Source organism: Erinaceus europaeus, chromosome 2, assembly GCF_950295315.1.
Source record: "Erinaceus europaeus chromosome 2, mEriEur2.1, whole genome shotgun sequence".
Classification (NCBI taxonomy): domain Eukaryota; kingdom Metazoa; phylum Chordata; class Mammalia; order Eulipotyphla; family Erinaceidae; genus Erinaceus; species Erinaceus europaeus.
In genome coordinates this window covers 9,045,255-9,072,434 of record NC_080163.1, presented here as the reverse complement: position 1 = coordinate 9,072,434, position 27,180 = coordinate 9,045,255, and the positions used below count along the sequence as shown (strand labels likewise).

The 27,180-nt window shown below is 45.4% G+C and overlaps 1 protein-coding gene and 1 long non-coding RNA gene across 2 annotated transcripts in view; both read right to left on the bottom strand.

Annotated features, from left to right (window-relative positions):
- Positions 1-9,799: 9,799 nt before the first annotated feature.
- The window catches only part of LOC132536905 (uncharacterized), a 48,213-nt gene continuing 30,832 nt past the window's right edge, over positions 9,800-27,180 (bottom strand). Inside the window, exon 3 of the long non-coding RNA XR_009548437.1 lies at positions 9,800-10,230. This is a non-coding gene — a long non-coding RNA (uncharacterized LOC132536905). The remainder of the gene's footprint in view (positions 10,231-27,180) is intronic.
- LOC132536879 (vomeronasal type-1 receptor 4-like) lies at positions 16,897-17,826 on the bottom strand. Its single transcript, XM_060186357.1, has one exon. It carries the CDS (start codon positions 17,824-17,826, stop codon positions 16,897-16,899), a length of 930 nt encoding a protein of 309 aa, XP_060042340.1.

The window sequence follows — 27,180 nt, the reverse complement described above, 5'->3', positions numbered from 1 at the left end:
AGCTGATGGCTCCTGGGCTCCTGGCTTCTCTGCTTGTTTTTCAGTTGGAAACTTTGGTAATTTATAGAACTTTGAATTGTGTGAAGTCTCTTTTTTTAAAGATTTTTTGAAAATTTATTTTATTATCTTTTATTTATTGGATAGAGACTGCCAGAAATCAAGAGGAAAGCATATGATAGAGAGGGAGAAAGACAGACACCTGCAGCACTGCTTCACCACTCACGAAGCTTCCCCCTGCAGGTGGAGACCAGGGACTCGAACCCGGATCCTTGTGCATTGTAATAATGAAGTCTCTTGTTATGAGCTGAGATTTGGAGTCTGAGAATGACTCCCATAAGGTCGCTCACTGGGATACAGGTAACAGGGGTGAACAGTCATCACAGAAGGTCTTTAGAGATTTTTGGGCCTTTGCACAGCTCAGAGCCCATGAGCCTCCAGGGGTGACAGTGGAGTCTACAGGAACACGTGACAGAGCAGGACTGACCCTGTGAGGACAGGAAGCCGGGACAAACAGGGCCTGAGGAGAGAGAGCTTAATTAATTAATTAATAGTTATTAACTTTATTAGTTAATTAATTTTTGTATATTGTATTTTATTTATATTTACCAGAGCACTGTTCAGATCTGGCATTTGGTGGTGTGGGGGATTGAACCTGTACTTTAGAACCTCAGGCATGAGATTCTCTTTGCAAAACCATTATGCTATCTACCCTCTTTAGAAGTGAGAGCAGTATAAACAGACAAGCAGCCTCATTAGGTGGCATCCCTGGCCTTTTCTCCTCTTTGATTAATTCGATCAAATCAGCCAAGCAAGACAGCTCACCTGGGAAGGTGTCTGCTTGGTGGCACCCACACGCAGGTTTGAGTCTGGCCCCGCACACTGGGGGCAGATCTGCTGTGTGGTCTTGCTCTCTCTATGTGTCTCAGACTCTCCATGGATCTGATTCACACTGTGAATCCCTGGTAATGAGAACAGGTTTCTTTGTTTGTTTGTTTGTTTTTTTGCCTCCAGGGTTATTGCTGGGGCTCAGTGCCTGCACCATGAAGCCACAGCTCCTGGAGGCTTCCCTTTTCTATTGCTTTATCCTGCTGTGGTTATCATTGTCATTGTTATTGGTGCTGGATAAGACAGAGAGAAATGGAAAGAGGAGGGGAGACAGAGAGGAGGAAATGAATACAGACACCTGCAGACCTGCTTCACCACCTGTGAAGCGACTCCCCTGCAGTTGGGGAGCCGGGGGCTGGATCCGGGATCCTTATGTCGGTCCTTGCGCTTTGCGCCACCTGTGCTTAACTCACTGGGCTACTGCCCAACCCTGAAAACAAATTTTAAATGTTTCTCCTCAGTCAAGACCCCGGGAATTCACAGCAGTTCTTTGCACTTGGTGGTGGTGACAGCTGAAATTCAACAATATACTTTGTGATGGAGAAAGTGACCAGAATTTGTACACAGTGTAATTTTCCAAGTTTCCTACTAGGAATTCCATCAATTGAGCAGTTTGCCCACTACCCTGGGGTCCCAGGTCAGGATTTTGAGTCTCAGTGGGGACAGACTGTTTAAAGGGGGTCAAGGGGAAGCCGGAGTGGCTGGCCTTGCCCCAGTATTAAAAGGTCCTTCATGCGTTATCTCAACAAAGAATGGAGGAGAGCGCATGATTTCCGGTACTTTAAACTTTTGTTTGGTTACATTGAGAACAATGACATGTTCAAGTAGGAGAGGGTGAGAGGGAGGAGTGGTAGAGAAAGAGAGAGAAAAACAGAGTTTATATTCACATGAAATCTGCTCTCATTGATTCTAGGGTTGAAAATCGAAGCCCTGCCTCCACCTTTCCAAGCCACACAGTCACCACCACTATCCTGGGTGGTAACTTTTCCCTGACATGTCCTCCCTCACACAGGCCACAGGCTGAAGCAGACCCTGGGGCGCAGGCTATAGCAGGCTCACTCTCTCCCCACACACCCTCACCCCCAGACTCCGTCAAAGCACCACACCCAACCCTCCCACAGCCTCCGCTCACGTCCTCACACTCGGACACACACAGTCACACGCAGATTCTCACATGGTCCCTGCACATCCACATGCTTGCTGTCAGGATCCCTCCCTCATGGGGGGAGCCCAGTGTCTGCAGACCACAGGCTGAGGGTCACTGGCACCTCCTGGCCCTTTTCTCCAACCAGCCTCACACCCCTCAAAGGGATGATGTGTGCAGTGGGCGATGTCGAGATATTTCTTTGGGACCTCGCCAAGAGCAAGGGCATGTGGGGTGGAGCTCAGCGGGCAGGGTTCAGCTGGCGTGTGGAAAGCGAGCTCGTAGCAGGGAGAGGTGGAATGGACCCAAGGCCATTGTGGGACTCAGGTGACAGGAGACTTGCCATGTGACGTATTCTGCCTCTGTCCTGGCAGCTAAAGTTAAGGGAAAACATCAACATGAGGGTCCAGCAGAGGGTGGTTATGGCAAAGCACAGGGAGGAGGAAGGTCTAAAATGAAGGCCTTGGGAGGCAGCAGTAGGGACACAGACACAGACTTTAGATGGTGGGAATGGTGTTAACATATTTGGGAGCTACTCTCTTCCCTGATCCAGCTTTCTGGTCCTTTTTCCAGCCATGACATCATCTTCCCAGACAATAACTTGGATCCACCTGCACATCAGATGTCAGGCTCCAAGGGGGGAAAAAAGTACTATAGCCACAGACCCTTTGGAATATAACTAAAATAGGCCTACTAGCTACCTACAAAGTGATCTCCCCCCCCCCACTCTTCATCTGCACTATTCCATGTTCATGATTAGTCAACAATTTGTTTAGCTTTGTATGTAAACTCCCTTTTCAACCACCATGTTCCAAATGCTAGCATGATGCCAACCAGACTTCGCTGGTGCTCATGTGGAATGGCTCCAACTGGGAGGTAAGCCTCGACCCTCCCTCACCAGCTCTAGTGACTGCGTGAATTAGAAAAAGGCATCAGGTGATATTCTGGTATTAACATCTGTTTATTTGGAGATGGGTACAGGATTTTATGTGAGTTAAACAAAGAATATTTTTCATACATGTCAGAAATTACAGGTTTCTTAAAGGTCGGCATGCCCCCATGGTGGATGTGTTGGTATGAGAAGATGATGAGATACATAAAGGTCAAGACAATTAGTTTGATTCAGGCAAGTTAATTATCTAAAGGTATTTGAGAGCAGCATAGGGGTTAAACCAGTAGGTGAGGTAGAGAAGGAGAAAAACAAAACTTGATGTAAATCACAGATATCAAAGGGCACAAGGAAATAGAATATGGGGTCTCACTTCCCGGTACTGGCAAGGGTGTATGATAGAGTGTGTTCTCCTATATGATCAAAAGAAGACCTTATAGTGGATGTGAACTTTGAATAAACATAGTGAACTTTGAGTGAACCCTCAAGCAGGCAGCCATTTGGCCTGCTAGCAGGAGGAACTAAGTGTGAGAGGCTTGTAGGCTTTCTGTGATCTTGAGAGACTAATAAGGAGATCCCTCTTGCCTCATCTCTATAAGGAGAGAGGTTAACAAGTGGGGTGTCTTTCCAGACCTCCATCCAAGGATGGGAGAGCACCCCTAAGCTCTACCAAGATTTCACATAGACCCACAAGACTTCCCTGGACAGAAAACCCCACCAATGTGTCCTGGAGCTCTGATTCCCAAGAACCCCACTCCACTTGGGAAAGAGAGAGGCAGGCTCAAAGTATGGATATACCTGTCAATGTCCATGTTCAGCGGGGAAGCAATTACAGAATCAGGACCTTCCATCTGCTTATCAGATGTCAGGCTCTGGGGGAAAAAAAAACTTGTATAGCCACAGGCCCTTAGGACTATCACAAAAACAGGCCTACTAGCTACCTACAAAACAGAGACCCCCCAACTCTTCATCTGCACTATTCCATGAACTTTAAGTTCATGATTATTCAACAGTTTGGCTTCATATGTTAACTCTCTTTTCAGCCACCAGGTACCAGATGCTAGCATGATGTCAACCAGCTTTCCCTGGACAGATAACCCCACTAATGTGTCCTGGAGCTCTGATTGCTCAGAACCAGTCCCACTAGGGAAAGAGGGAGGGAGGCTGGGAGTATGGATATACCTGTCAACACCCATGTTCAGTGGGGAAGCAATTACAGAAGCCAGAACTTCCACCTTCTGCACCTGACAATGACCTTGGTTCCATGCTCCCAGAAGGTTAAAGAATGGGAAAGCTATCAGGGGAGGGTATGGGATACAGAGACCTGGTGGTGGGAATTGTGTGCAGTTGTACCCCTCTTAGCCTATGGTTTTGTCAGTGTTTCCTTTTTTATAAACAAAATAAAAACATACATTCCTATTCTGGTGACGCAGTAAACCTGCCACCATGGATGGAAATGCTGACACAGTGCTGATGTCAGCCTTGGTGACAGAGTATGCAGTGGTCTGCGCAGGCACGTGGGGGGACTGTGGGCAGATCCAGGCTGTGCTGGTGTACAAAGAAAAGTACAGCCAGCCAGAACTGGCTCTCTTTGGCTGTTGCTGCTTCTCCTGGTCAGAAACATCTTGGGGCAGAGGTGCGCCAGGTTCCACCACGGCTACTTCTACTGGGAACTGAACACATGTGACTCTGCTAGCCGGTAACTTTTAGGCACCTCTACAACCATGAGCAACCTTTACCAGAGCTGATCATTGCTTATCTTATGGGACTAAACTTTTGATAACTACATTCATATTTACAGACCTAGTGTACTCTTAACCTTTGATGATAAGTGCTTATTTGCCTTTTACCTGTTTCACCTAGTAAACCGTGTATTGTTTAAACCAGTTCCCAGCTCCCAGCTGTGAATCCTTTTATGTGCCACAGCAGCCCCCACTACCAACCCCTTACTAAGTTAAATTACAACCTCCTAGTAACCTATGCTTTTATAAATCACGGTGTAATCAATATTAGAGAAGAAAATTGATGAAATGTCTCAAACGTGTTAATGCTTTGACCCCAGTTCTGAGTATATCTTCCTTTAAACTAAGCATAGAAAGCTTAACATATATAACCTGATTGACTCTGAACAGTGGGCTTAAATTGTTAATACATTTCTAATGACTTTTTCTTTGAAATATCAAACCACCTATATAATCTTAGACCAGAAGCAACTGGCTGTGTCACTATATTGGCTACAGCTCTATGTCAATAGCTTGAAATGACATAAATCATGGTGAGGTCTTGTATGATACAGCAAATCCTAATAATGGAATTTTCAAAGTCAACCAAATTTCTAAATAATTTGGTTATCATAATAACTGTCTATAGCCTTCTTCAACTGTAAGACAGCAGGATCCCTCCCCATTCTACATAAAACACACATTTCTGCCAGTCCTGGAACCTCTGGGTTGTGGCTCGTTTTCCTACAGGCTTCTCTCAACTAATACCAATTGACCCAAACCTGATCAATGCAACCAGTACCACCTCGACATCTTTCACTTTAGACTGGGCTCACAGATGCCAGGCCTGTGATGTCAACCCTTCAGCTCCTGGACTCTGACACCAAGTTCAGATACTATCTGGACACCAACCTGACTTTCTTGGACAAATGACTTCACCAGTGTGTCCTGGGACATCACCTCCCTAGAGCCCGGCCCCACTAGGGAGAGAAAGAAACAGGTTTTGGGGTATAGATTGACCTGCCAATGTCCATGCCCAGTGGAGGAGCAATTACAGAAGCTACAACCTCTGTTGGTATGCTTCTAGTTGTTGGTATGCTTCTAGTTGTTGGTGTGCTTCTAGTAGTTGGTATGCTTCTAGTTCTGCTTCTGGGATCCCTTCTGTTACATGCTTGACATTGTGGTCTATTTACATGGTCATTCTGTTACATTGGTTTGGTCTCACTCCCCCTGCCTCCAGGAGATTTTGGTTGAGTCTTGCCTTTTTGTGCTTCTTCCTTCTCCCCACCCCCTATCCTACATACTGCCTTGGTTCCTGACCCTTCCGCCTGAGGAGAAAGAGGCAAAACAGAATTGGGTTGTGATTAGATTAGATTAGTTTTTTGAATTGTTTGCTCATGAATAAAGAAATATTGCTTCTCCGCTCAGTCATGTGTCCCTGGTCATCTGACACTCACTGCAAAGCTAGCCCGGCATACTGGCACCCTGAACTCTGACTGAAAACCCTCCACCTTCTGCACCCCATAATGATCCTGGGTCCGTACTCCCAGAGGGATAAAGAATAGGAAAGCTTCCAGTGGAGGGGGTGGGATATGGAACCCAGGTGGTGGGAATTGTGTGGAGTTCTATCCCTCTTATCCTATGGTCTTGTCAATATTTTTTTATAGATAAATTAAAGATAAAACATTTTTAAGAATGAAGGCCCTGGCTAGTTCATGGTGGCAAAGCTAAAATAAGATGGGCACTGGAACAATGTCTCCCTTGATGTGCACTGCTTTACCTACAGCAGGGCCAGGTCCAGACTGTGCCCACTACTGGAGGATGGCTTAGTGATGTGGGTTCATTCTCTGTGTCTCTCAGTGTCTCTATCTGTCTGTCTGTCTGACTTCATTTATCTATGTACCCTGTCATCTATCTATCATCCGTATCTAAGAGCATAATTCCAGAGTGGAAAAGACCTAAAAAAGGAGAGAGAGGAGAGGGAGACAGAGAGGGAAGAATGAAAGAGAGACAACACCTGCAGACCTGCTTAACGACTCTTACAGTCTCCCCCCTGCAGGAGGGGAGCCGGGGCTTGAACCCAGGTCCCACATGGGGCAGTGTGCACTCAACCAGGTTCACCCCTGTGTTCATACTTGTTTCTTCTCTCTCATCTCATCGTCATTATTCTTTTTACAGTGGATTTTGTTTTTATCATGGGATTAATACATTCAGGTAGACTTTCCCAACTATTGTATGTTGATTAATCCAATGTCAAACACTGTCACGATTTTAGTGACTTAGCTCTTGAACATCCTTTTGGTTCCATGTCTGACTGACTTTCCCTGATCTGTACCAACCACCAGTCAGCAACCCAGGTCCAGATATCAGGAGAGAGTTTCAATTTGCCATATTGAAATTCACATGAAAACACACACACACACACACACACACACACACACACACACACACACACACACTACCTACTTTCCAGACTGACATAGGTAACAGTATTCTGTTAACACACAGACTCAGAAACTCTAAACTCTCAGGGTTAAGAAGGGGCTGTACACCCAGGGGATGCATATTTAGGCCCTGGTGCAATGGGTAAGGAGCTGTGTCAACAGGGGAGGCTTTAGTGTTGTGTGTTCTCTCTCTCTCTCTCTCTCTCTCTGTTAAAAGCACAGTTTGGGACTGATATAGGCATGTGTACTTCCCAGTTCCATGAAGAAACAAACCTAAAAAAATCATGAAGTCAACTGACACCTTTCTTGCGAAAATATGCAAATGCTTTCTTGTGAAGACTGAGATTGTGTCAACCAGTATTTCCTTCAAGTGACACTGGTGTTGGGAAACAAAAAAGAAGGAGGAGAGGAGCAGGAGGAGAAGGTGGAGGAGCAGATGGAGGAGGAGAAGAATGGGTTGTAAGTGGTGCACCCAGTAGAGATCACACAGCACCACTCACAAGGACCTGGGTTCAAGCCTTCGGACAGCAAGTTCTGTGGGGGAACTTCACAAGAGATGAAGCAGGGCTGCAGGTGTCTTTCTGTCTCTTTCTCCATGTCTGTCTCCACCTTCTCTCTCAATTTCTATATTTCTATCAAAATGAAAAGATTAAGTTAAAAGAGTAATAATAAGCACTGGGAATAATGATTCACTGTGCAGGCCCCATGACCCAGCAATAACTCTGTGGGCAAATAAAGAATTAAGAAAATGTTGGGGTCCAGTGGTGGTGCACTTGGCTGCGCACACATGTTACAATGTGCAAAGACCTGGTTTGAGCCCCCAGTTCTCACCTGCAGTGGGGTAGCTTTGCATGTGGTGAAGCAGGGCTGCATATATTTCTCTGACTTTCTCCCTTTATGTCTCCCCCTTCCATCTCAATTTCTTTCTTTCTGTCTTTCTATCTATCTTTCTTTCTTTCTTTCTTTCTTTCTTTCTTTCTTTCTTTCTTTCTTTCTTTCTTTCTTTTCTTACCAGAGCACTGCTCAGCTCTGGTTCATGGTGGTACTGGGGATTGAATCTGGGATCTGGGACTTTGGAGCCTCAGGCATGAGAGTCACTTTACATAAACATTATTCTATCTGCCTTCTGCATCCCTCTCTATTTTTGACTGTCTTAGTCCACTAAATAAAGATATTAATAAAAATAAAATGCCAAAAAATTGTGTTTACATCCCAATACACTATATTTTATTTGAAATGTTGAGCATTAGATAGCATCTCAGCCTTGTTGATTGTGTTCTGATAGGAGAACAATAAAGCAGGGGCATCTGAGGATGGACTCAATACTGTGCAAAAGCACAGAAAGTCCACCTTCCTCATGACAGTGGTGGGGAGTCGAGTCCCTCATGCAGACACGGCAGGGCCCACACAGCCTGGAGCTCCGGCTCATGATGAGGAAGGGGCTGACAGTGGGGAAAGATGCAGCCAGTAGAGCAGAGAGGTTCACCATCCACCATCTGGGATTTTTTGACAGAGTAACGCAGAGGTGACAGGTGGAGGAGAGGGTGTCGCAAGTGACAAAGGTGCTGACCAGCACCAGGATGCTCTGGGTGGCCCTGGTCTCAGGGGCAGCTCTGGGGGTGACACGATCTCTGTGAAGGTGCTGGACCTGCTTCTTGTGCCTGTGGAGCATGGAGACCATGGAGCCACTGGCCCAGAGCATGAGGCCCAGAGACAGCGCGTCAAGGACTGAGAACAGTGCACTGTAGAGTGAAGCTATGATTCCACCTTTAAATGTGGCAGAACAATATCCAAAATCCTGTTTATGTGTCATGTTTTTGCTTCTCAGTGTACTAGTCATACTTGCTAAAATAACGTAGTTGACTGACAGGTGCAGTATCCAGATGAGGAGTGTGTAGCGCTCAGTGTTGTGGGCAGCCCTGTCTTTGTGCTGGGCCCACCTGGAGGTCCAGGGACTGATGGTGATCATCTGACACACACTCAGGAGGCAGGTGGTGCCCATGGAAACACCCCTGCCCACCCTGTGAAGGTAGAAGACAAGTTTGCAGCCCAAATCACTGAGGATGTCTGTAACCCCCAAAGCTGCCATGGTCTGTGTGACTCCCCTAGAGAGAATGACCACAGAGTTGGCAATGGTCAGGTGTCTGAGAATCACGTCTGTGGGCCTCACCCCGTGTCCTGTGAGGGACAGGGAGACATAGTGGTAAATCAGGAAGTAATTCCCCAATGTCCCCACTGAGGTCTGCAAAGCAAAGAGGAGTCCCAGTGCTGTGTGCTGTGAGGCCATTCAGCTGGCTTCTGGGTGACAGCTGTCTGCCTTCCTGTCAGAGAAGCCTGCAGGGAACAGAAGGCAGGAGGCAGAGGGACAGTGTTCTCTGAAATTCAATATTCTTCAGTCAGTACAGAATATCCTTTGGACAATTTGTCATTTGCACTGACACAGTGGAATCTCCACCTCTGCTGGCATTTCACTAGCACTGAGTCTGTATTTCTCCTTGAGGCACTGGGCTCAGGGCAATGTCATTGTGTTCATGACCATGCCACAGAGGCTAGTGTCTCCTATCCAGATGCTAACGAGCCTTGCCCCTCCCTGCTTGATTTCCAAGATCAGACAAGATCAGAGATGTTCAGACTGGTTTCTCCACAGACACAAGTTCCTCTCATCTTACTGTGCAGAGGGATGAAGATTAGACACAGATGAGAAGACTCACGGGGTTCAGCAGCAGAGTGGGAGGGGAATGATGGTAAAACCAGAACTCTCCCCTTTCCACACTCCTCAGCGGGGACATCTGGGACTCAGATGAGTCAGTTCTGTCTAGCGGTTTCTTTCTTTGAGTGGGTCATGTTATTCACACAACACATATTCAAATTTTTGTTATTGTCATTTTCTTTTCATGTGTGAGAATTCTGTCAGTAAACATCACAATCATAGTTGAAAATCCTAGTTACCATTTCATTACAAAGACATGTTTCTGTAGACTGTGATTAGAGTCCTGCCCCTGCCCACACGGACCTGCACAACACACAGCTGACTGGCCATTCACTGTCACAGAGACCCTGGTTCACTGTCATGTCAGGGTCACAAGAACAATGTCACAGGTCATGGTGCTGAACAATCCCTCCTCACTGAGTCCCATTCTATGTGATCTACAAGACATAAAACATTATGTAAACAATTTAAGTTGTTATTATTGAGACAGATGAATTCTTATCTAACCCCACAGAACTCTCTTTTCATACCTTTGTGAACTAAAGAGCAGTTGGGCAAGACTTGTGAAACCTTGTGTAGAGTGAGGTATTTTCCTTAAACTCTTCCAGAAAATGGAACAAGAGGGAATACTCTCAAACATCTCTTATGAGGCTAATATATCACTTTGGTCCCTAAAACTGAAAAGGATTCCTCCAAAAATAACAAACAAACAAACAAAACTAGAGACCTACATCCCTGACAAAAATTGATTCTCTAAAAAAGTCTTGGCTACTGGAATCCCACCATATATTAAGAGAATAATCCACTGTGATCAGGGGTGATTCTTCCCTGGGAAACAGGGATGGTTCAGCACTTGCAGGTGAATCAATGTAATCCAACATACCAAAAAAAATTCAAAATACACATGAACTTATCAGCTGATGTAGAAAAAACATTTGATAAAGTCCAGCATCCATTCATGATTTAAAAAAAAAACCCTTAAGAATTCAGGGAAAGCTATTAGTGGTGGGATATGGAGATTGGGTGGTGGGAATTGTGTGGAGTTGTACCCCTCCTACCCTATGGTTTTGTTAATTAATCCTTTCTTAAATAAAAAAGAAAAAAAAGAATTCAGATTGAGAAGTAAAGACATGAAGAGTTACTTGTCGAGTGATTTGTACAAAAATATTAGCAAAGCAGTAAAAGCAGCAGAAAGCACAACAGGCCCCCAGCCACTGACGTCTGCAGCAGGTACAATTTTATCGCTTACCTGCGATGTCTTAGCTCAAGGGAGAATCCGGGATAAGGAGCTGACACAGGAGGCCTCCAGAAGTGACAGAGTCTGTCTGACTGAACAGCAGTGCAAGCAGGTGTTAGAGAAAAAGTTTCAATTCCCTGACACTGTCTTTCCATCAGGGCAGTGGGTCCCAGGGTCCCAGCCCACCCTCCTGCTCTTGGTTATTGGCCCTGGGAATTCCAGGCACCACTCCAGAAAGTGGTATTGGTGTGTTCTGTTAGGAATACTGAGAAATCATTTAAAAAGTTAAGGTCCACCTGAAGAGACTCGTTTCTTTGTTAGGGAAAGGGAGAGTGAGGGAGGAAAGAAGAGGAGAGAGGGACATGCAGTGTTGGGTAATAAACAGAGGATGTCACCCTCTATCTCTTTGTCACTGGGACTGGAGCCCTGTCCCCACAGAACCCCTTAGCTGACAGTCACTCACTAGACTCCTGTTGCACCTCCTTCCTTACAGACTCTGCCCTGAGCTGGCACAGGAGGTCCCGGCTCTATGCCCTGCAGGGACAGGGGACTCGGTGGCAAGGGGCCACGGCCTCTGCCTGTGTGAGCAGATGCAGCCAGTCCCCGAGATATGGCCTTGTGATCTGTGACCTCACCTCCCTGCTCAGCCCCAGTGAGCATGTCACTAGGAGTGTCAGTGACAGGGAAGCCTTGGGGACTGGGGAAGCTGATAGGAAGAGCTCAGGTGCTGGCTGTGAGGACAGTGACACACTTTGCACAATGACCCCCACAGAGACCACTGCCCAGGGGAGAGGGGCTCTCTGTCCTCCCAGGGTCCCTGGAGCAACAGGGGCTCCTCAGATGAGCAGGAAGGGCTGGACTCTGACAGGAGCTGATGGCTCCTGGGTTCCTGGCTTCTCTGCTGAGCTGACTTGTTTTCTGCTGAAAACTCTGGTGATTTGCTGAACTTTATATTATACCAACTTGTATAACCAAGATCTGTCTTCCCAGCTACCTTTTCTTCTAAGTCACAGCTGCAGCTAATGATACTTCTGCCTTTCTTCCCCAGCCTGTGCTGAATAAGACTACCCCTGGAATTTACTTTTAATTTTGATCATTTTTTATATATAAAATGGAATATTGACAAGACTACGGGATAAGAGGGATACAACTCCACACAATTCCCACCATCATAGCTCCGTATCCTATCCCCTACCTTGATAGCTTTCCTATTCTGTATCCCTCTGGGGGTATGTACCCAGGGTCATTATGGAGTGCAGAAGGTGGAAGGTCTGCCTTCTGCAATTGCTTCTCCACTGAACATGGGCATTGACAGGAGGGTCTATAATCCCAACATGCCTCTCTCTTTCTCTAGTGGGGCACAGTTCTGGGGTATCTGAGCTCAAGGACACATTGGTGGGGTTGTCTGTCCAGGGAAAACTAGTTGGCATCATGCTAGCATCTGGAACCTGGTGGCTCAAAAGAGAGTTAACATATAGAACCAAACAAGTTGTTGAGTAATCATGAACCAGAGGCTGGAATAGTGCAGAAGAAGAGTAGGGGGCCCTCCAGTGTGTAGCCGGCTAGTAGGCATATTTTAGTTATATTCCAAAGGTCCTGTGGCTGATTTCAAACCCATTTTCTAAGCTCTGCCAAGGTTCTTATGAAGCATCACACCGCAACTCATCTGTGTGGCCCAGAGTGTTTCCACAGACTCAGGTGCCCAGTACAGACAGTTACTTTCATTTTCCCACCAGGGTGATTGCTGGGGCTCAGAGTCCCAGAGAACTGCTGTAGCTCACAATGGAGGGATTGGGGATCCAGAACTCTGGTGGTGGGATTGCTGTGGAGTTGTACTTCTGTTGTCTTGTAATTTGGTAAATTAGTAATTATTCACTAATAAAAATAAAATGTAAAGTTTAAAGGATGTGCAAAAAAGTAAAACAAACAAAAAAGAAAAGAGAATATCATATCCTACTCCTTGTGAAATTAACAGTACTCTCTGGGTTGGAGAGAACTTGACCAGAGCCAGCCTGGGCTGCTACTCACGCAGTGACTGGAGGGAGATGACTCAGGAACCAAACAAGTGGCCACTTGGCAATGCGAAATCTTTATTGACCAGAGAGCCGAGTCTTTTAAAGAACAGACCTGGAAGCGGCAAGTCAGAAAAGTAAAAGGGCAGAGAAAGGCAAAGGGGTAGGGCATGTAGAAACTTCCTTAGCAACTGCTGCAAGGGTTTTCACTGGTAGGATTAATATTAGCCTGCATGCAGGGAGGGTCTTGAGGGTAGAAAGAAGATAGATCAAAGGAATGGAATGGGTGGGGACCTTCCATATGATCCAGTAATTCCTCTCCTGGGGTTATACCCCAAGGACTCCATAACACCCAACCAAAAAGAGGTGTTTACTCCTATGTTTATAGCAGCACAATTCACAATAGCTAAAACCTGGAAGCAACCCAGGTGCCCAACAACAGATGAGTGGCTGAGAAAGCTGTGGTCTATATACACAATGGAATACTATGCAGCTATCAAGAACAATGAACCCACCTTCTCTGACCCATCTTGGACAGAGCTAGAAGGAATTATTTTAAGTGAGATAAGTCAGAAAGTTAAAGATGAGTATGGGATGATCCCACTCATCAACAGAAGTTGAGTAAGAAGATCTGAAAGGGAAACTAAAAGCAGGACCTGAGCAAATTGTAAGTAGGGCACCAAAGTAAAAACCCTGTGGTGAGGGGGAGACATGCAGCTTCCTCGGCCATTGGGGGGTGGGGGTGGGTGGGTGGATGGGTCACAGTCTTTCGGTGGTGGGAATGGTGTTTATGTACACTCCTAGTAAAATGTAGTCATATAAATCACTAGTTAATTAATATGAGAGGGGGAAAATTAATTGTATGTCTCAAAGTTTTTTTAAACACAGACTGAATCTTTTTAATATATAGGCTGTGTAATTGACATGCAGACTCTATCAAAACCTAGAGAAAGTAGATCAGAAGCAACCAATAGCACAGCTATATACAAGATACTGGGTACTGTACAGCAAACCCTAACAAAAGGACTTTTCAAAGTTAACCCAATAACCAAATAATGTGATGATAACATTAACTATCCATTGTCTTTTGGAACCCTAAGACAGCAGGAACCTCACATCTCCACTATAGAGCCTCTACTTCCCCCAGTCCTGGAACCCTTGAATAGGGCCCACTTTCCCATATGCCTCTCCCAATCCATATCAAATAATATTGCATCTGCCAATCACAACCTAATCAACACAATGATTGCCACCTCAACATGCTTCACTTCAGACTGTGTCCAGAGACTTCACATGTGGAATGACAACCTTCAGCTTCATTACTCAGGTGAAGCCTTTCCTTTCATAGTATACTCTAATTCCATCTCAGATGGTTCACTTTCTAACAAAGTCCCAAAACCTAGATATACACCAGTTTCTGTGAGAGATAGCTTATGTTTACACATATCCACAAACTACTGCAAAATATATATCTGAAAGCAGAAGTACACTAGAGTATGCAGTGAGTACCCCCCTAACACTTCCTCTCCACTATTCCAAGCTTTGGGTCCATGATTGCTCAACAATTTGTTTGGCTTTGTATGTTAACTCTCTTTTCAGTCACTAGGTTCCAGATGTCATCAGGATGCCGGCCTGACTTCCCGGGACTGAAGACCCCACCAATGTGTCTTGGAGCTCTGCTTCCCCAGAGACCCACCCTACTAGGGAAAGAGAGAGGCAGACTGGGAGTATGGACTGACCAGTCAACACCCATGTTCAGCGGGGAAGCAATTACAGAAACCAGACCTTCTACCTTCTGCAACCCACAATGACCATGGGTCCATGCTCCCAGAGGGACAGAGAGTGGGAAAGCTATCTGGGGAGGGGATGGGATATGGAGATTTGGTGGTGGGAATTGTGTGGAGTTGTACCCCTCCTACCCTATGGTTTTGTTAATTAATTCTTTCTTAAATGAAAATAAAAATAATTAAAAAAAGAAACTTCCTTAGTAACTGTTGCAAGGGTTTTCACTGGTAGGATTAATATTAGCCTGCATGCAGGGAGGGTCTTGAGGGTAGAAAGAAGATAGATCAAGGGAATGGAATGGGTGGGGATTTTTGATGCAAAACAATAATTATGTAGATAGGCCATAGTATCAGGAATGCAGGGTGCTTTGTGAGACTCCTCTCAATTTCCCCACAGGCAGAAGTTGAAAAACAAGATCAGAGGAGAAGACACTAAGCAGAACCTGCACTGGAGATGGTGTTTTGGATCAAAGTAAAAGACTCTGGGGTGTGTGGGGGAGAATACAAGTGCAGGAAAAGGCTGGCAGAAGACCTCGTGGGGGTTGTTTTCTTATGTGGAAAACTGAGAAATCTTATGCTGTACAAACTATTGTATTTACTATCAAATATAAAACATTATTCCTCCAATAAAGGGGGGAAACTAAAAAAAAATGAACAAACCCGATCCCTTCCCAAATCTGGGAACTTGCTGGCCCATAACAGTGCTACTATTTCACAGGAGATTTTTCTGGAAAATGCTAGAAGAAGAAGGAGATCTTTCTGAAGATGTGTCTCTTTTATGTGCATCCTTACATGTGCAGTAACAAACATCACATGCAATTAGGAGAATTGAATGTTTCTCTGTTCTGAGGGCTCAGTATTGAAAGTCAGGTAATGTTGCTTGAGACACAGCTACAATTAATATGTCCTCAGTGTGAGAGAATGCGCTTCATAAAGCTCTTTCATGCTGAGGATCAAGAATGCCCCCAGATACTCGGTTTACCGACATGGCTAAGAGTCAATCCCAAAAGGAGTAAAGACTACCCTGGGCAGACGACCCCACCAATGTGTCCTGGAGCTCTGCTTCCCCAGAGCCCCACCACACAAGGGAAAGAGAGAGGCGGACTGTGAGTATGGTTCAACCTGTCAGTGCCCATGTTCGGCAGGGAAGCCATTATAGAAGCCAGACCTTCACCTTCTGCACGCCACAATGACCTTAGGTCCATACTCCCAGAGGGATATAGAATCGGAAATCTTTCAGGGGAGGGGTGGTATATTGATCTGGCTGTGGTTATTGTATGCAGTTGTACACCATTTATCCCTATGGTTTTGTCAATGCTTCCTTTTAATAAAAAAAAAAAAGAAAAAGAAAATAAGGAAACGTCTACATAACTGAAAACACAGCTCATGTGAAACAAGCACCTGATCATTTTTACTGTGAACCTGATATATTTAATCAGAAAGCCAGCCTTGCAGTATCTGCTGTAGTCCGGGTCAAACTTCTTCATTTTATTATTATTTATTTATTCTCTTTTGTTGCTCTTGCTTTTTTTATTGTTGTAGTTACTATTGTTGACAGATAGGGCAGAGAGAAATTGAGAGAGAAGGAGAAGACAGAGAGGTTGAGAGAAAGATCGACACATGCAGACCTGCTTCACCACCTGTGAAGTGACTCCCATGCTGCCCCAGGACACCTCCTTGCTCTGAGGGCTCAGTAACTCTTCAGCACCTTGGACAATCATTGCACAGGCTCCCCTCCATTCCACAGTGTCCATGAGAGAGGACATGCCGATATTCAATTTGTCATATTGCAGCCAACACAGATCATCACGCCCAGAATATTTTATGATGACCTGTCTTATTAAAGCAGACATAGGCTGTTTCCACTGTCAAGCTTGTTAAAATTCATTCATGTGATGACACAAGAATGAACTGTCCCCCCTTGCTGTCACTGTTACTCTTGAATGCTTTCTAACAGGAGCAAAGCTGATTCTTCACTGTTTGACTGTGTCCCGATCAGTGCTCATCTTGAGAGCTCTGAGGAAGAGTGGAAGAAGCATTGTTGCACCAAAGCATATCAGTGACACTTTCCTAACTATACTGGGGGTTAGTGTTCTTCACACAGACACGGCATGGCCCACACAGCCTGTAGCGCCAGCTCATGAGGAGGAAGGGGCTGAGAGTGGGGAAAGATGCGGCCAGTAGAGCAGAGAAGTTCACCATCCACCAGCTGGGATGCTTTGACAGAGCAATGCAGAGGTGACAGGTGCAGGACAGGGCATAGCAGGTGACAAAGGTGCTGACCAGCACCAGGATACTCTGTGTGGCCCTGGTCTCAGGGGCAGCTCTGTGGGTGACATGAGCTCTGTGAAGGTGCTGGACCTGCTGCTTGTGCCTGTGGAGCATGGAGACCATGGAGCCACTAGCCCAGGTCATGAGGCCCAGAGACAGCGCGTCAGGAACTGAGAACAGTGCTGCAATGAGAGGGGTTGACAATCCATATTGAAATGTCACAGAGCAATAATCAAGAAATATTCTATTTGTGATGTTCTCACTGTTTGAACTCCTGCTCATTCCTAGAGTAGTCACAAGGTTGATAGAAAGGCTGAATATCCAGGTCAGGACTGTGTAGCGCTCAGTGTTCTGGGCAGCCCTGTTTTTGTGCTGGGCCCACCTGGAGGTCCAGGGGCTGATGGTGACCATCTGACACACACTCAAGAGGCAGGTGGTGCCCATGGAAACCCCCCTGCCGACCCTGTGAAGGTAGAAGACAAGTTTGCAGCCCAAATCACTGAGGAAGTCTGTCACCCCCAAAGCTGCCATGGTCTGTGTGACTCCTTTGGAGAGAATGACCATGGAGTTGGCGATGGTCAGGTGTCTGAGAATCACGTCTGTGGGCCTCGCCCTGAGCTCAGAGAAGTGGAGGGAGAGGTAGTGGAAAAGCAGACAGCAGTTCCCCAGAGACCCCACTAAGGTCTGGAATGCAAAGACGAGTCCCACTGCCACATGCCCAGAGGACATTCTGGTTTCCAGATGATGGCCGTTCCCCTTCATGCTCAGAGCAGCAGGGAGACAGGCTGTGCAGGCGGCAAGGGAGCTGGAAGCCACTGACTATGCTGCTGGGACTTCAAGCTCCAGGCTTTTTCTGATATAAAGCAAGGGACAGAGACAGACATGGAAAAGGGAAAGATATCACAGCACTGATGTTTCCTGCACTGAAGCAGCGGCCAGACTCAAAGTTAGATCACAACGTGGCAAGGCAGGTGTATAGTCTAAGTGAACTATTCTGCTGGTTCCTGGTAAAGTTTTAACCACTGATGTTAGTGACCTTTCAATAACACTTTGTAAATCCCTCACAGAACACAGTGCACTGTGTAGTATAAAGAACTCAGAGCTGAGACATGGGCTCTCCTGTCACTTCTCTGGGCAGAGGGACAGAGATGAGACATGGATGAGGAAGCCTCTGTCAGAAACACATGGTTCAGAGAATTATGGGGCAGCTTGTGGCAAAGGCAGGACATTCAGCCCCTCTCCACACTCCTCAGTCAGGACAGCTGGGGCACCAGGAGTGCTAGGCTGTGATCTCACTGTCTCTTATACATTCCATGTGACTTGACAGGACTTCCTGACAGTTTTGACAGCTTCCAGATTCTGTTCTTATAGTGCATCAAGTTTTTCATCAGTCAATTCTGAATTGAGCTGAAAATCCCTGGTGAGCCCAGCTGAGCTGCTGCTGTCAACTGCAAAGGCAGCTTCCTCTGACCATGGTCAGCTGAATGTCCACGTGCTGATACATGTTTGAAAAGCCCCACTGGCTCTTCTACCAAAACCCCAGGGGCCACGTCACAGGGCGCAGGAGCTGAGAGAAAGATCCTGTTCTCATGCAGCCTAGTGACACACTGACTATGTGACAACACACACAAGTCTTAGATCAAATGCAGCAGTGAAGACTTCAGATTACCACACTCTTTGGAGTGTATTAATTCCTCCCTAGTTTAAGAGAGGCAGAATGGAGGTAAACACGACAGCTTTCACAGGTGGGAAAGGGACATGTATAGAAATGCCAGGTAAAATTGAGATGGATATAAACAACAACAAGTTACCATCAGGTATATTGTTGCTTGAAATTACTTTCTGAAATACGTTTTCAAAATGTCCTACCTTGTAGTTGCAGAAAGCAAACAGTCTCATCTTCCTCCTCAGACGTGAATGCTCCCACTATAGACTGAACTAGCTGCTGCTGGAAGGCAGTAGGTCCTTCCTGCTCTTTACAGGGGGACTAAGAGGAACCTCCTCTCAAATTGAAAAGGGATGTTCAGTTTCTGTAAGAATTACTGAAGTTAGATTTTCAAACAGTAAATACTAAATATCTGAAAGTCAAACATCATTTGTTTTTTCAAATGTGTTTACATACTTATGAGAGAATTAGAGAGGGAAAGAGAACTGGTGATCACTGGGCACATATGATGCCAGGGTCCAGCTGAGGGCCTCATGCTGGAGAGTCCAAGGTTTATCCCCTGTGTCACCTTGCCAGCCATTCATGTGTTATTTGTGTTTGAAATAATGGCAGCAGTTCCTGCCAGCATGGTCTGCAGCTGGGACAAGCTGTGTAGTCTGCAGCCCCATTTCTCCTCCCAGCCCAGCTCCAGTCTTAGGAACCTCCCACCCTGGGTCTCTGGAACTGGAGCCCCAGCCCCACAGAAACCCTTATCTGACAGTCACTCACCAGACTCCTGCTGTACCTCCTTCCTTACAGACTCTGCCCTGAGCTGGCACAGGAGGTCCCGACTCTCTGCAGCTGCAGGGACAGTGGACTCAGTGGAAAGGGGCCACGTCCTCTGCCTGTGTGAGCAGATGCCGCCAGACCCTGAGATATGACCTTGTGATCAGTGACCTCACCTCCCTGCTGAGCCCCAGTGTGCATGTCACCAGGAATGGCAGTGACAGGGCAGCTTTGGGGACTGGGGACGCTGATGCAAAGAGCCCAGGTGCTGGCTGTGAGGACAGTGACACACTTTGCACAATGGCCCCCACAGAGACCACTGCCCAGGGGAGAGGGGCTCTGTCCTCCCAGGGTCCCTGGAGCAGCAGGGGCTCCTCAGAGGAGCAGGAAGGGCTGGGCTCTGACAGGAGCTGATGGCTCCTCGGCTCTGGTTTCTCTGCTGGGCTGACTTGTCTTCTGCTGAGAACCTTAGTGATCTGTGTCCCATTGAGTGAGTCCAACTCTTAGGTGATGAGCAGGTATTTGGAACCTGCCAGGCTAGATAAGGTGTTTTCTGTGCTACAAGTCATGGGATGAACAGTCATCACTGAAGATATTTACAATCATTTGGTTCTTTACACAGCTCAGAGCCCATGAGCCTGCCGGGGAAATGAAATAAGTAGATAGGGGCCATCATCATCATCATCATCGTCATCATCATCAGGCTTCACTGGCAGTTTCTCCCTTTTAACAAAATATGAAAGAAAAAGAAAATGACAGAGACTGGAAGTAGTGATTGGCTGTTCAACACCCATGGCCAGCTGAGAGGCAATTACAGAAGGCAGACCTCCCACCTTCTGCGTCTCATAAAGATCTTTGGTCCATACTCCCAGAGGGGTAAAGAGTAGGGACACTTCCAGGCAGGGGACAGGATACAGAAGGGGCTAGGAGACAGAACTCTGGTGGTGGGAACTATATCCCTCTTTTAAAATGTATTTTATTTATTGTTGGATAGAGACACAGAGAAATTGAGAGTGAGGGGGGTAGGGAGGGAAAGAGAAAGAGAGACACCCATAGTCCTACTTCACCACTCGTGAAGCTTCCCACCACCCACACAGTTGGGGTCCAGGACCTTGGACCTGTGTCCTTGCACACTTTAATGTGTGTACTTAACCAGGTGTGCCACCACCTGGCCCTAGAGTTATACCTCTCTAATCTCACAATATTGTTGATCATTAGTAAATCACTAGTATAATAATATTTTAAAAAGTGAAAAAAAAAGTTAAGGGTATGTATCAAATAGAACTTCCAGTTGCTACATCCAGTGGAGAAGCAATTACAGATGCAGACTCCCACCTTCTGCACCACTAAAAATAATTTTGGTCCATACCCCAGAGTTATAAAGAACAGAGAAATATCCAATGTACAGGATGGGGCCCAGAACTCTCAGGGTGGACAGGTTGGAAGTATGGAACAACCTGCTAATGCCCATGTTCAGGGGGAAAGAAACTACAGAAGCCAGACCATCCACCTTCTGCAACCCATAATGACCCTGGGTCCATGCTTCAGGAAGGTTAAACATTAGGAAAGCTTTCAGGGGAGGGGATGGGATATGGAGTTCTGGTGGTGGGAATTGTGTGGAGTTGAACCACTCTTAAAAAATATAAAAATAAAGAAAGGAACTCTTATGGTGCAAAATGTATGGAATTATACCACAGTAATCTTACAATCTTGTAAATTAACAATAAATCACTAGTAAAAAATTTAAAATTACTAACTACCTTCATATAAACTATTCTTCATATAAACTCTTCCATCATTTTATGAATATGATTAGTCAACAATTTGTCTGGATCAATGTGTTAACTCTTTTTACAGCCACCAGGTTCCAGATGCTACCATGATGCCAACTACCTCTCAGAGCAGATGACCCCACCAATGTGTCCTGGATCCCTGCTTTCCCAGAGCCCCACCACACTAGGGAAAGAGAGAGGCAGGCTGGTAATATGGATCCACCTGTCATCGCCCATGTTCAGTGGGGAAGAAATTACAGAAGCCAGACCTTCCACCTTCTGCATCCCACAATGACCCTCTGTCCCATACTCCCAGAGGGATAAAAAATAGGAGCTATCAGGGTATGGGATGGGATGGGATACAGAGTTTCAGTGGTGGGAATTGTGTGGAGTTGTGCCCCTCTTATCCTATGGTTTTTGTCAGTGTTTCCTTTTTATAAATAAAAATTTAAAAAATTACAACTGCCAACTATGACTGAAAAAATTATGGGTATCAACCCTTTCTTGACTGTTTTATAGCTTTTACCAAATGATTCCATCTTCTCTCTAATTTTTTTAATTGCCTCCAGCGTTATTGCTGGGGCTCTGTGCCAGCACTGTGAATCCACAACTCCTGGAAAACACTTTGACATGTTTTTTCTTTCTATTTGACAGGAAAGAGAGATACAGAGAATGAAGAGGAGATAGAGAGGGAGACAAAGAGACATCTGCAGACCTGCTTCACCTGCTAGTTAACAATATTTTTATTGTTAGAAGTAGAATTAGTAGTAGTAATAACTTTCTGGGGAGGGACCATGGTCTGGAAGAAACTAGCCCATTGGACTCCCCGATGGCCTGAGTGAGCCGACCCCAAGTCCCCTCCTCTGGAGGGAGCTAGGAGAGTCCTCTCTTGCCCCTTTGACCTAAAGTGGCCCCTGGTATATCCAAGCCAAGGCTTCTCCCCCAGCTTCCTCATTCCAACCCTGCCAATGGCCCTTCCCCAACTTCCTCATAGCTGCCCCACCACATAGGGATAGAAGCCATGACCCTTCACTTCCCACCTCTTGCCTTTGACACACGGGTGACCATACCTTCATATATATATATAATTTGCCGGGATAGCCTGAGGGTACTTCTTCCCGAGCCGGTGCTCTCTGGGTTGGAGAGAACTCAACTGGAGCTGATCTAGGCTGCTGTGTGGGAGAGGGATCAGGAACGCGTGCTGCACCAACTTCCGCAGGAGATACACTCTGGAACTCTCGGAGCCGGAAAGCAATTTCCAAGTGTCTTTAATCAGAAGAGCAGCTGTTTTTATACTCTCCAAGTAGGGTGGAAACAGGATGTGATATAGAGAGGGTGGAGAGAAAAGTGACTGGTGAGAATCAGAGTGTGACAAGGAGGGGGCGGAACAGGCGAGAATCCTATAACTGAACCACCAATGCCCTGGAGTGCTTTATGTAAAAGTGATTTATGTAAATAGACCAAACCTTTGGATCAGTAAATCCCTATATAGGCATATGGATAAGAAGAAGCCAGGGGGAGATGGCAACTACCCAACATCTCCCCCTTTCTTTTTAACTTTTTGCCATAGTATCAGGAGTGTGGGGCACTTTGTGAGGCAGGGAGACTGATAAGAGGCACACCTTTTTTGGGGTTCTACTGTCCCTCCTTGCTCAACCTCTCCGTGGAGAGAGAGACTAACAGGATTGACACACCCCTCAGGCTCAAGCCCTTCCAAGCTCAACCATATCCTCACAATTCCCCAACATCTTCCTCTTACTTAATGGCCATATATAACTGGGTCAATGTCTGTAAGAGGCTTCATTTCTGTCAGGGGAATAGCAGTGTAGGGGTGAACGGAAACCTGTTGGGAAGAAAGCAGAATGATAGTGTGTAAGTGTCTTTAAAAAGAACTAGCACAAGACGGAGGGATAAGTAAGAGTAGCAAGAGACAGAGTGAGCCTGATGGGTGGAGGAGTGGGGGCCTGATAAGCCGAGGGGCTAGAGGGGTGATCTGGCATTGCAAAATCCCGAGTCAGCCTGCTACAGTCATTCTTCAAGAAGTCCAGGAGTATAAAAGGAGTGTCCAGCAAGTTCTATAGAAGCATCAGTCCAATGTCAACGGCCAGGAAATAAATGCCACACGTCTATCTTGATGGAGGAGGACGGCCACCGGAACTTTTCTTCTCTGTAGAGAGTGACCTGGAACCGCCAAAACATGATGGGCGAAACAGAAGCAGGAAGAGCAGACACCGATGGTTGAGAGAAAGGCAGTAGGAAAGTCTTGTCCTTCGGAGTCTGTGAATCAGGTTCTCCAGATCGTGTCAGGTCACATCATGGGTTTCTGGGGATGGCTGTAATTGTGGGTGATGTCAGAGGTCAGGGGTCCAAGATGGATTTCTGGGGATTCTATATGAGCAGATGCTTCTTTATGCGAAGGCTTGTCATAGCTGTAGTCAATTACTTATGAAAAAACTTTGTAACAAATTAGAAGTTTACTACAATTGATAACTCAATGATTATAACTGGTTTAGGTATCTTTATAATTTTGTGTAAAGGTCATCTTACGTGACCTCATGTAGCAGTCTTTATATAGCAAAGTTTTCATACCGAGTTTAAGTTACATATATTGATTCTTGACTATTTTTACATTGGGTTTTTAAGCAAACTCAGGTTACTAGAGTTAACACATTTTAGTGACAATTTTTTTTTTTTGGTACATTTACAATATCAGATTGATGCCAAATTTGTTGTGGATTAATTTCCACAAGATAGCTTACAGGACATTTTTGGGGGCCCTCCAAAAATGTCCTGTATAGAGAATTTGTATTTTAACTTAGGAGATGATGAATTGTCACATTGAATATTTAGAGTTTTACCTTAAACACTCAGTTACTTAAATGAATTGATTTTACCTCTTCTCGTAAAAATGTAACTTCGAAGTTACAATTTAACTGTCAAGTTAATGTTTACCAAACTTGAAACACGCATATTAAACATATAGTTTATAACACACAGGAGGAGAAAAACTTGTAAATAAGATATATCATTTCAAATGTGAATTTAGAACTACTGTCATAGTTGAACCATCTTTACTCACACAGTTTAAGACTAAACATTTCATATTGATATCAAGACTTAAAAAAGAAATCAAAAGGGGGAATGAACAATTTTTGGACTGTTTCTGGACGTCTCCAGAAACCATGGCTGCGTCCAGCCGTTTGATATAAAGTCAGTTAACTTTCAGAGTACTCTGAGCACAATGGGTCATACAAAAATTTTGGTCACTCAATTTTTTTTTTTCACTCACTCACTCACTCACTCACTCACAAAACACAACTGGCCAGTCATAGCATAAGACATTCATTCGGGGGGGGGGGGAAGTTCTGTGAATCAGATTTTTTTTTTTGATTCTGCCATGCTGTATTATGGATCCTGGGGTGAATCCTGTAGCCAGTCCTCTTGCAGCCAGTCTTCTTGCAGTGTTTCTTGTTCTTCAGGGATATCAGCGCCATCATGTGGGTATTGCCGGACATGGCGGGCAGGAACCCAAACAGGCTTGGAGTAATTTTGTGGAAAAATACATGCGAAACCCCTCCCCATAGTCAACAGGGGGTCAGGTCCTTTCCAAATTTTATCAAGTGGGTCTTTCCATTTGACTTTAATAGCTGGGAGGGTGGGTGGTGTTTGCCAATGAAGAATTATAGGAGGTTGGTCGGAGTTTTTGTAAATATTAAAGAGATTTAATGTAGTTAAGGCTTTTGCCAGCTGGATATTAGGGGGGTACATTTCCCCTTTTTCTTTATTTAATTGAGCCTTAAGAGTTTGATGGGCCCTCTCAACAATGCCTTGTCCCTGTGGATTATACGGAATGCCTGTAGTATGAGTAATGTTCCAGAGGGAACAAAAATCTTTAAATTGTTTGCTGGTAAAAGCAGGTCCATTATCCGTTTTAAGTTGAAGATGTAAGCCCATTACAGCAAAACAGGAGAGCATATGGCTTATAAGCTTTTTTGAGTTTTCTCCAGTCTGAGCTGTAGCCCACATAAACTTAGAGAAGGTATCAATTGAGACGAACACATATTTTTGTTTGCCAAAGTTAGGTATGTGGGTAACATCAATTTGCCAAAGAGCGTTGGCTTTTAAACCTCGAGGATTAACCCCCAGAGTCTGAATAGCAGGTGTTTTGATTAGACCTGCACAGGAGGAACATGTAGCAAGAATACGTTTTAACTGTGGCAGAGGAATATCAGGAAATCGAGCTCGAAGACCTTTAAGATTAACATGGGTTAGGGAATGAAAGTCAGCAGGATTAGAGACAGAGGCTAGGAGAATTCCTGTGGAGGCAAGGCGGTCAGCTGCAGCATTCCCTTCGGACAGGGGACCAGGAAGAGGGCTGTGGGAACGTAGGTGCTGAACATACAGTGGATGGGTTCGAGAACAGAGCATAGAGGCAATTTGAATTAAAAGAGGAGAAAGTGGGTTGTCATCAATTCTTACATAAGATCGAGCAAGCCATGGAAGTAAGTTAACAGTATACACACTGTCAGAAAAAAGTTTGAAGGATTCTGGTACAGCTTTTAATGCAAGGAAAACAGCATAAAGTTCTTTGTACTGAGGGGAATTATCAGGAAGTTCAGTAAAGAGAGGTTTGGGGTATTGCTGGTCTGGATAATATATAAGGGCAGCAGCTCCCTTTTTTCCACCATCAGTGAACACTGTAGGAGCAGAGGGGATGGGATCTCGAGAGAAAAGTTTAGGTACTAGTAGAGGCAACAGAGGTAAAGAAGCTATCAAATTATTAGAGGGAAAATGATTATCTAATTGTCCTGGAAAACCCATTAAACTTATGGCAAAACGAGAATGGTGGCGTATGAGCCATTCTGTATCAGTGAGAGAAAAGGGAAGAATGATTGAATCTGGTTCCCTTCCTAAGACCTGAACCGATCTGTTTCTTCCTTGGCGAACCATAAATGCTAAGGCATCAATCTCGGTAAGGAGTCTTGGAGCTCCGCCTACTGGCGTATGAAGCCATTCGAGAACGCCATGTTTCTGCCACAATGCCCCCACTACCGTGGGGGTGGAGTTAAAGATTAGAAGATTTACTGGAGAGGAGGGGGAGAATCGAACGAGGTGCATGTCCTGGAGAGCCTGGTTAACTTTTTGCAGAGCCAAGGATGCTTCGGGGGTTAACATACGCTTTGAGGAGGGCTGTTTGTTTCCTTTTAACAGATCGAACAGTGGTTGCAGGCAGCTCGTAGGCAGATAAAGATACTGCCTATGCCAATTCAAATTTCCAAGAAAACTTTGTAAAGAAGCAAGAGTGAGATTAGAAGGAAAAGTAACACAAGGTTTTAAAGGACGAATCTGCGTTAGGGAAATCTCTGAGCCTAAGAAAGATATTGGAGGGATTAGCTGTATCTTCTCAGGAGCTACATTAAGTCCACTTCTCTTTAAGGCAGGGATTAGAAAATCACGTAGGGCGGAGAGATCTGTATCTAATTCTCCCCATATTAACACGTCATCCATATAATGAAAAACCTTAAGGCCCTTATGAATATATGGAAAAAGGGAAGATTTAACAACCTCTTGACAAATAGTAGGACTATTAGCCATGCCCTGGGGCAGTACCACCCATTCAAATCTATCGGCAGGGCTGGCATTATTAATAGAAGGAACAGAGAAAGCAAAACGTTTACAATCTTGTGGGTGTAAGGGAATAGAGAAAAAACAATCCTGTATATCAATAGCTATGATTGGAATTCCTGTGGGAATTGCGGAAGCAAGAGGCAAACCCCTTTGGGGGGAGCCCCAAACCTGCATGGTTTTATTAACTGCACGAAGATCTTGGAGGAGGCGCCATTTTCCTGAGCGCTTTTTAATTACAAAGACTGGAGTATT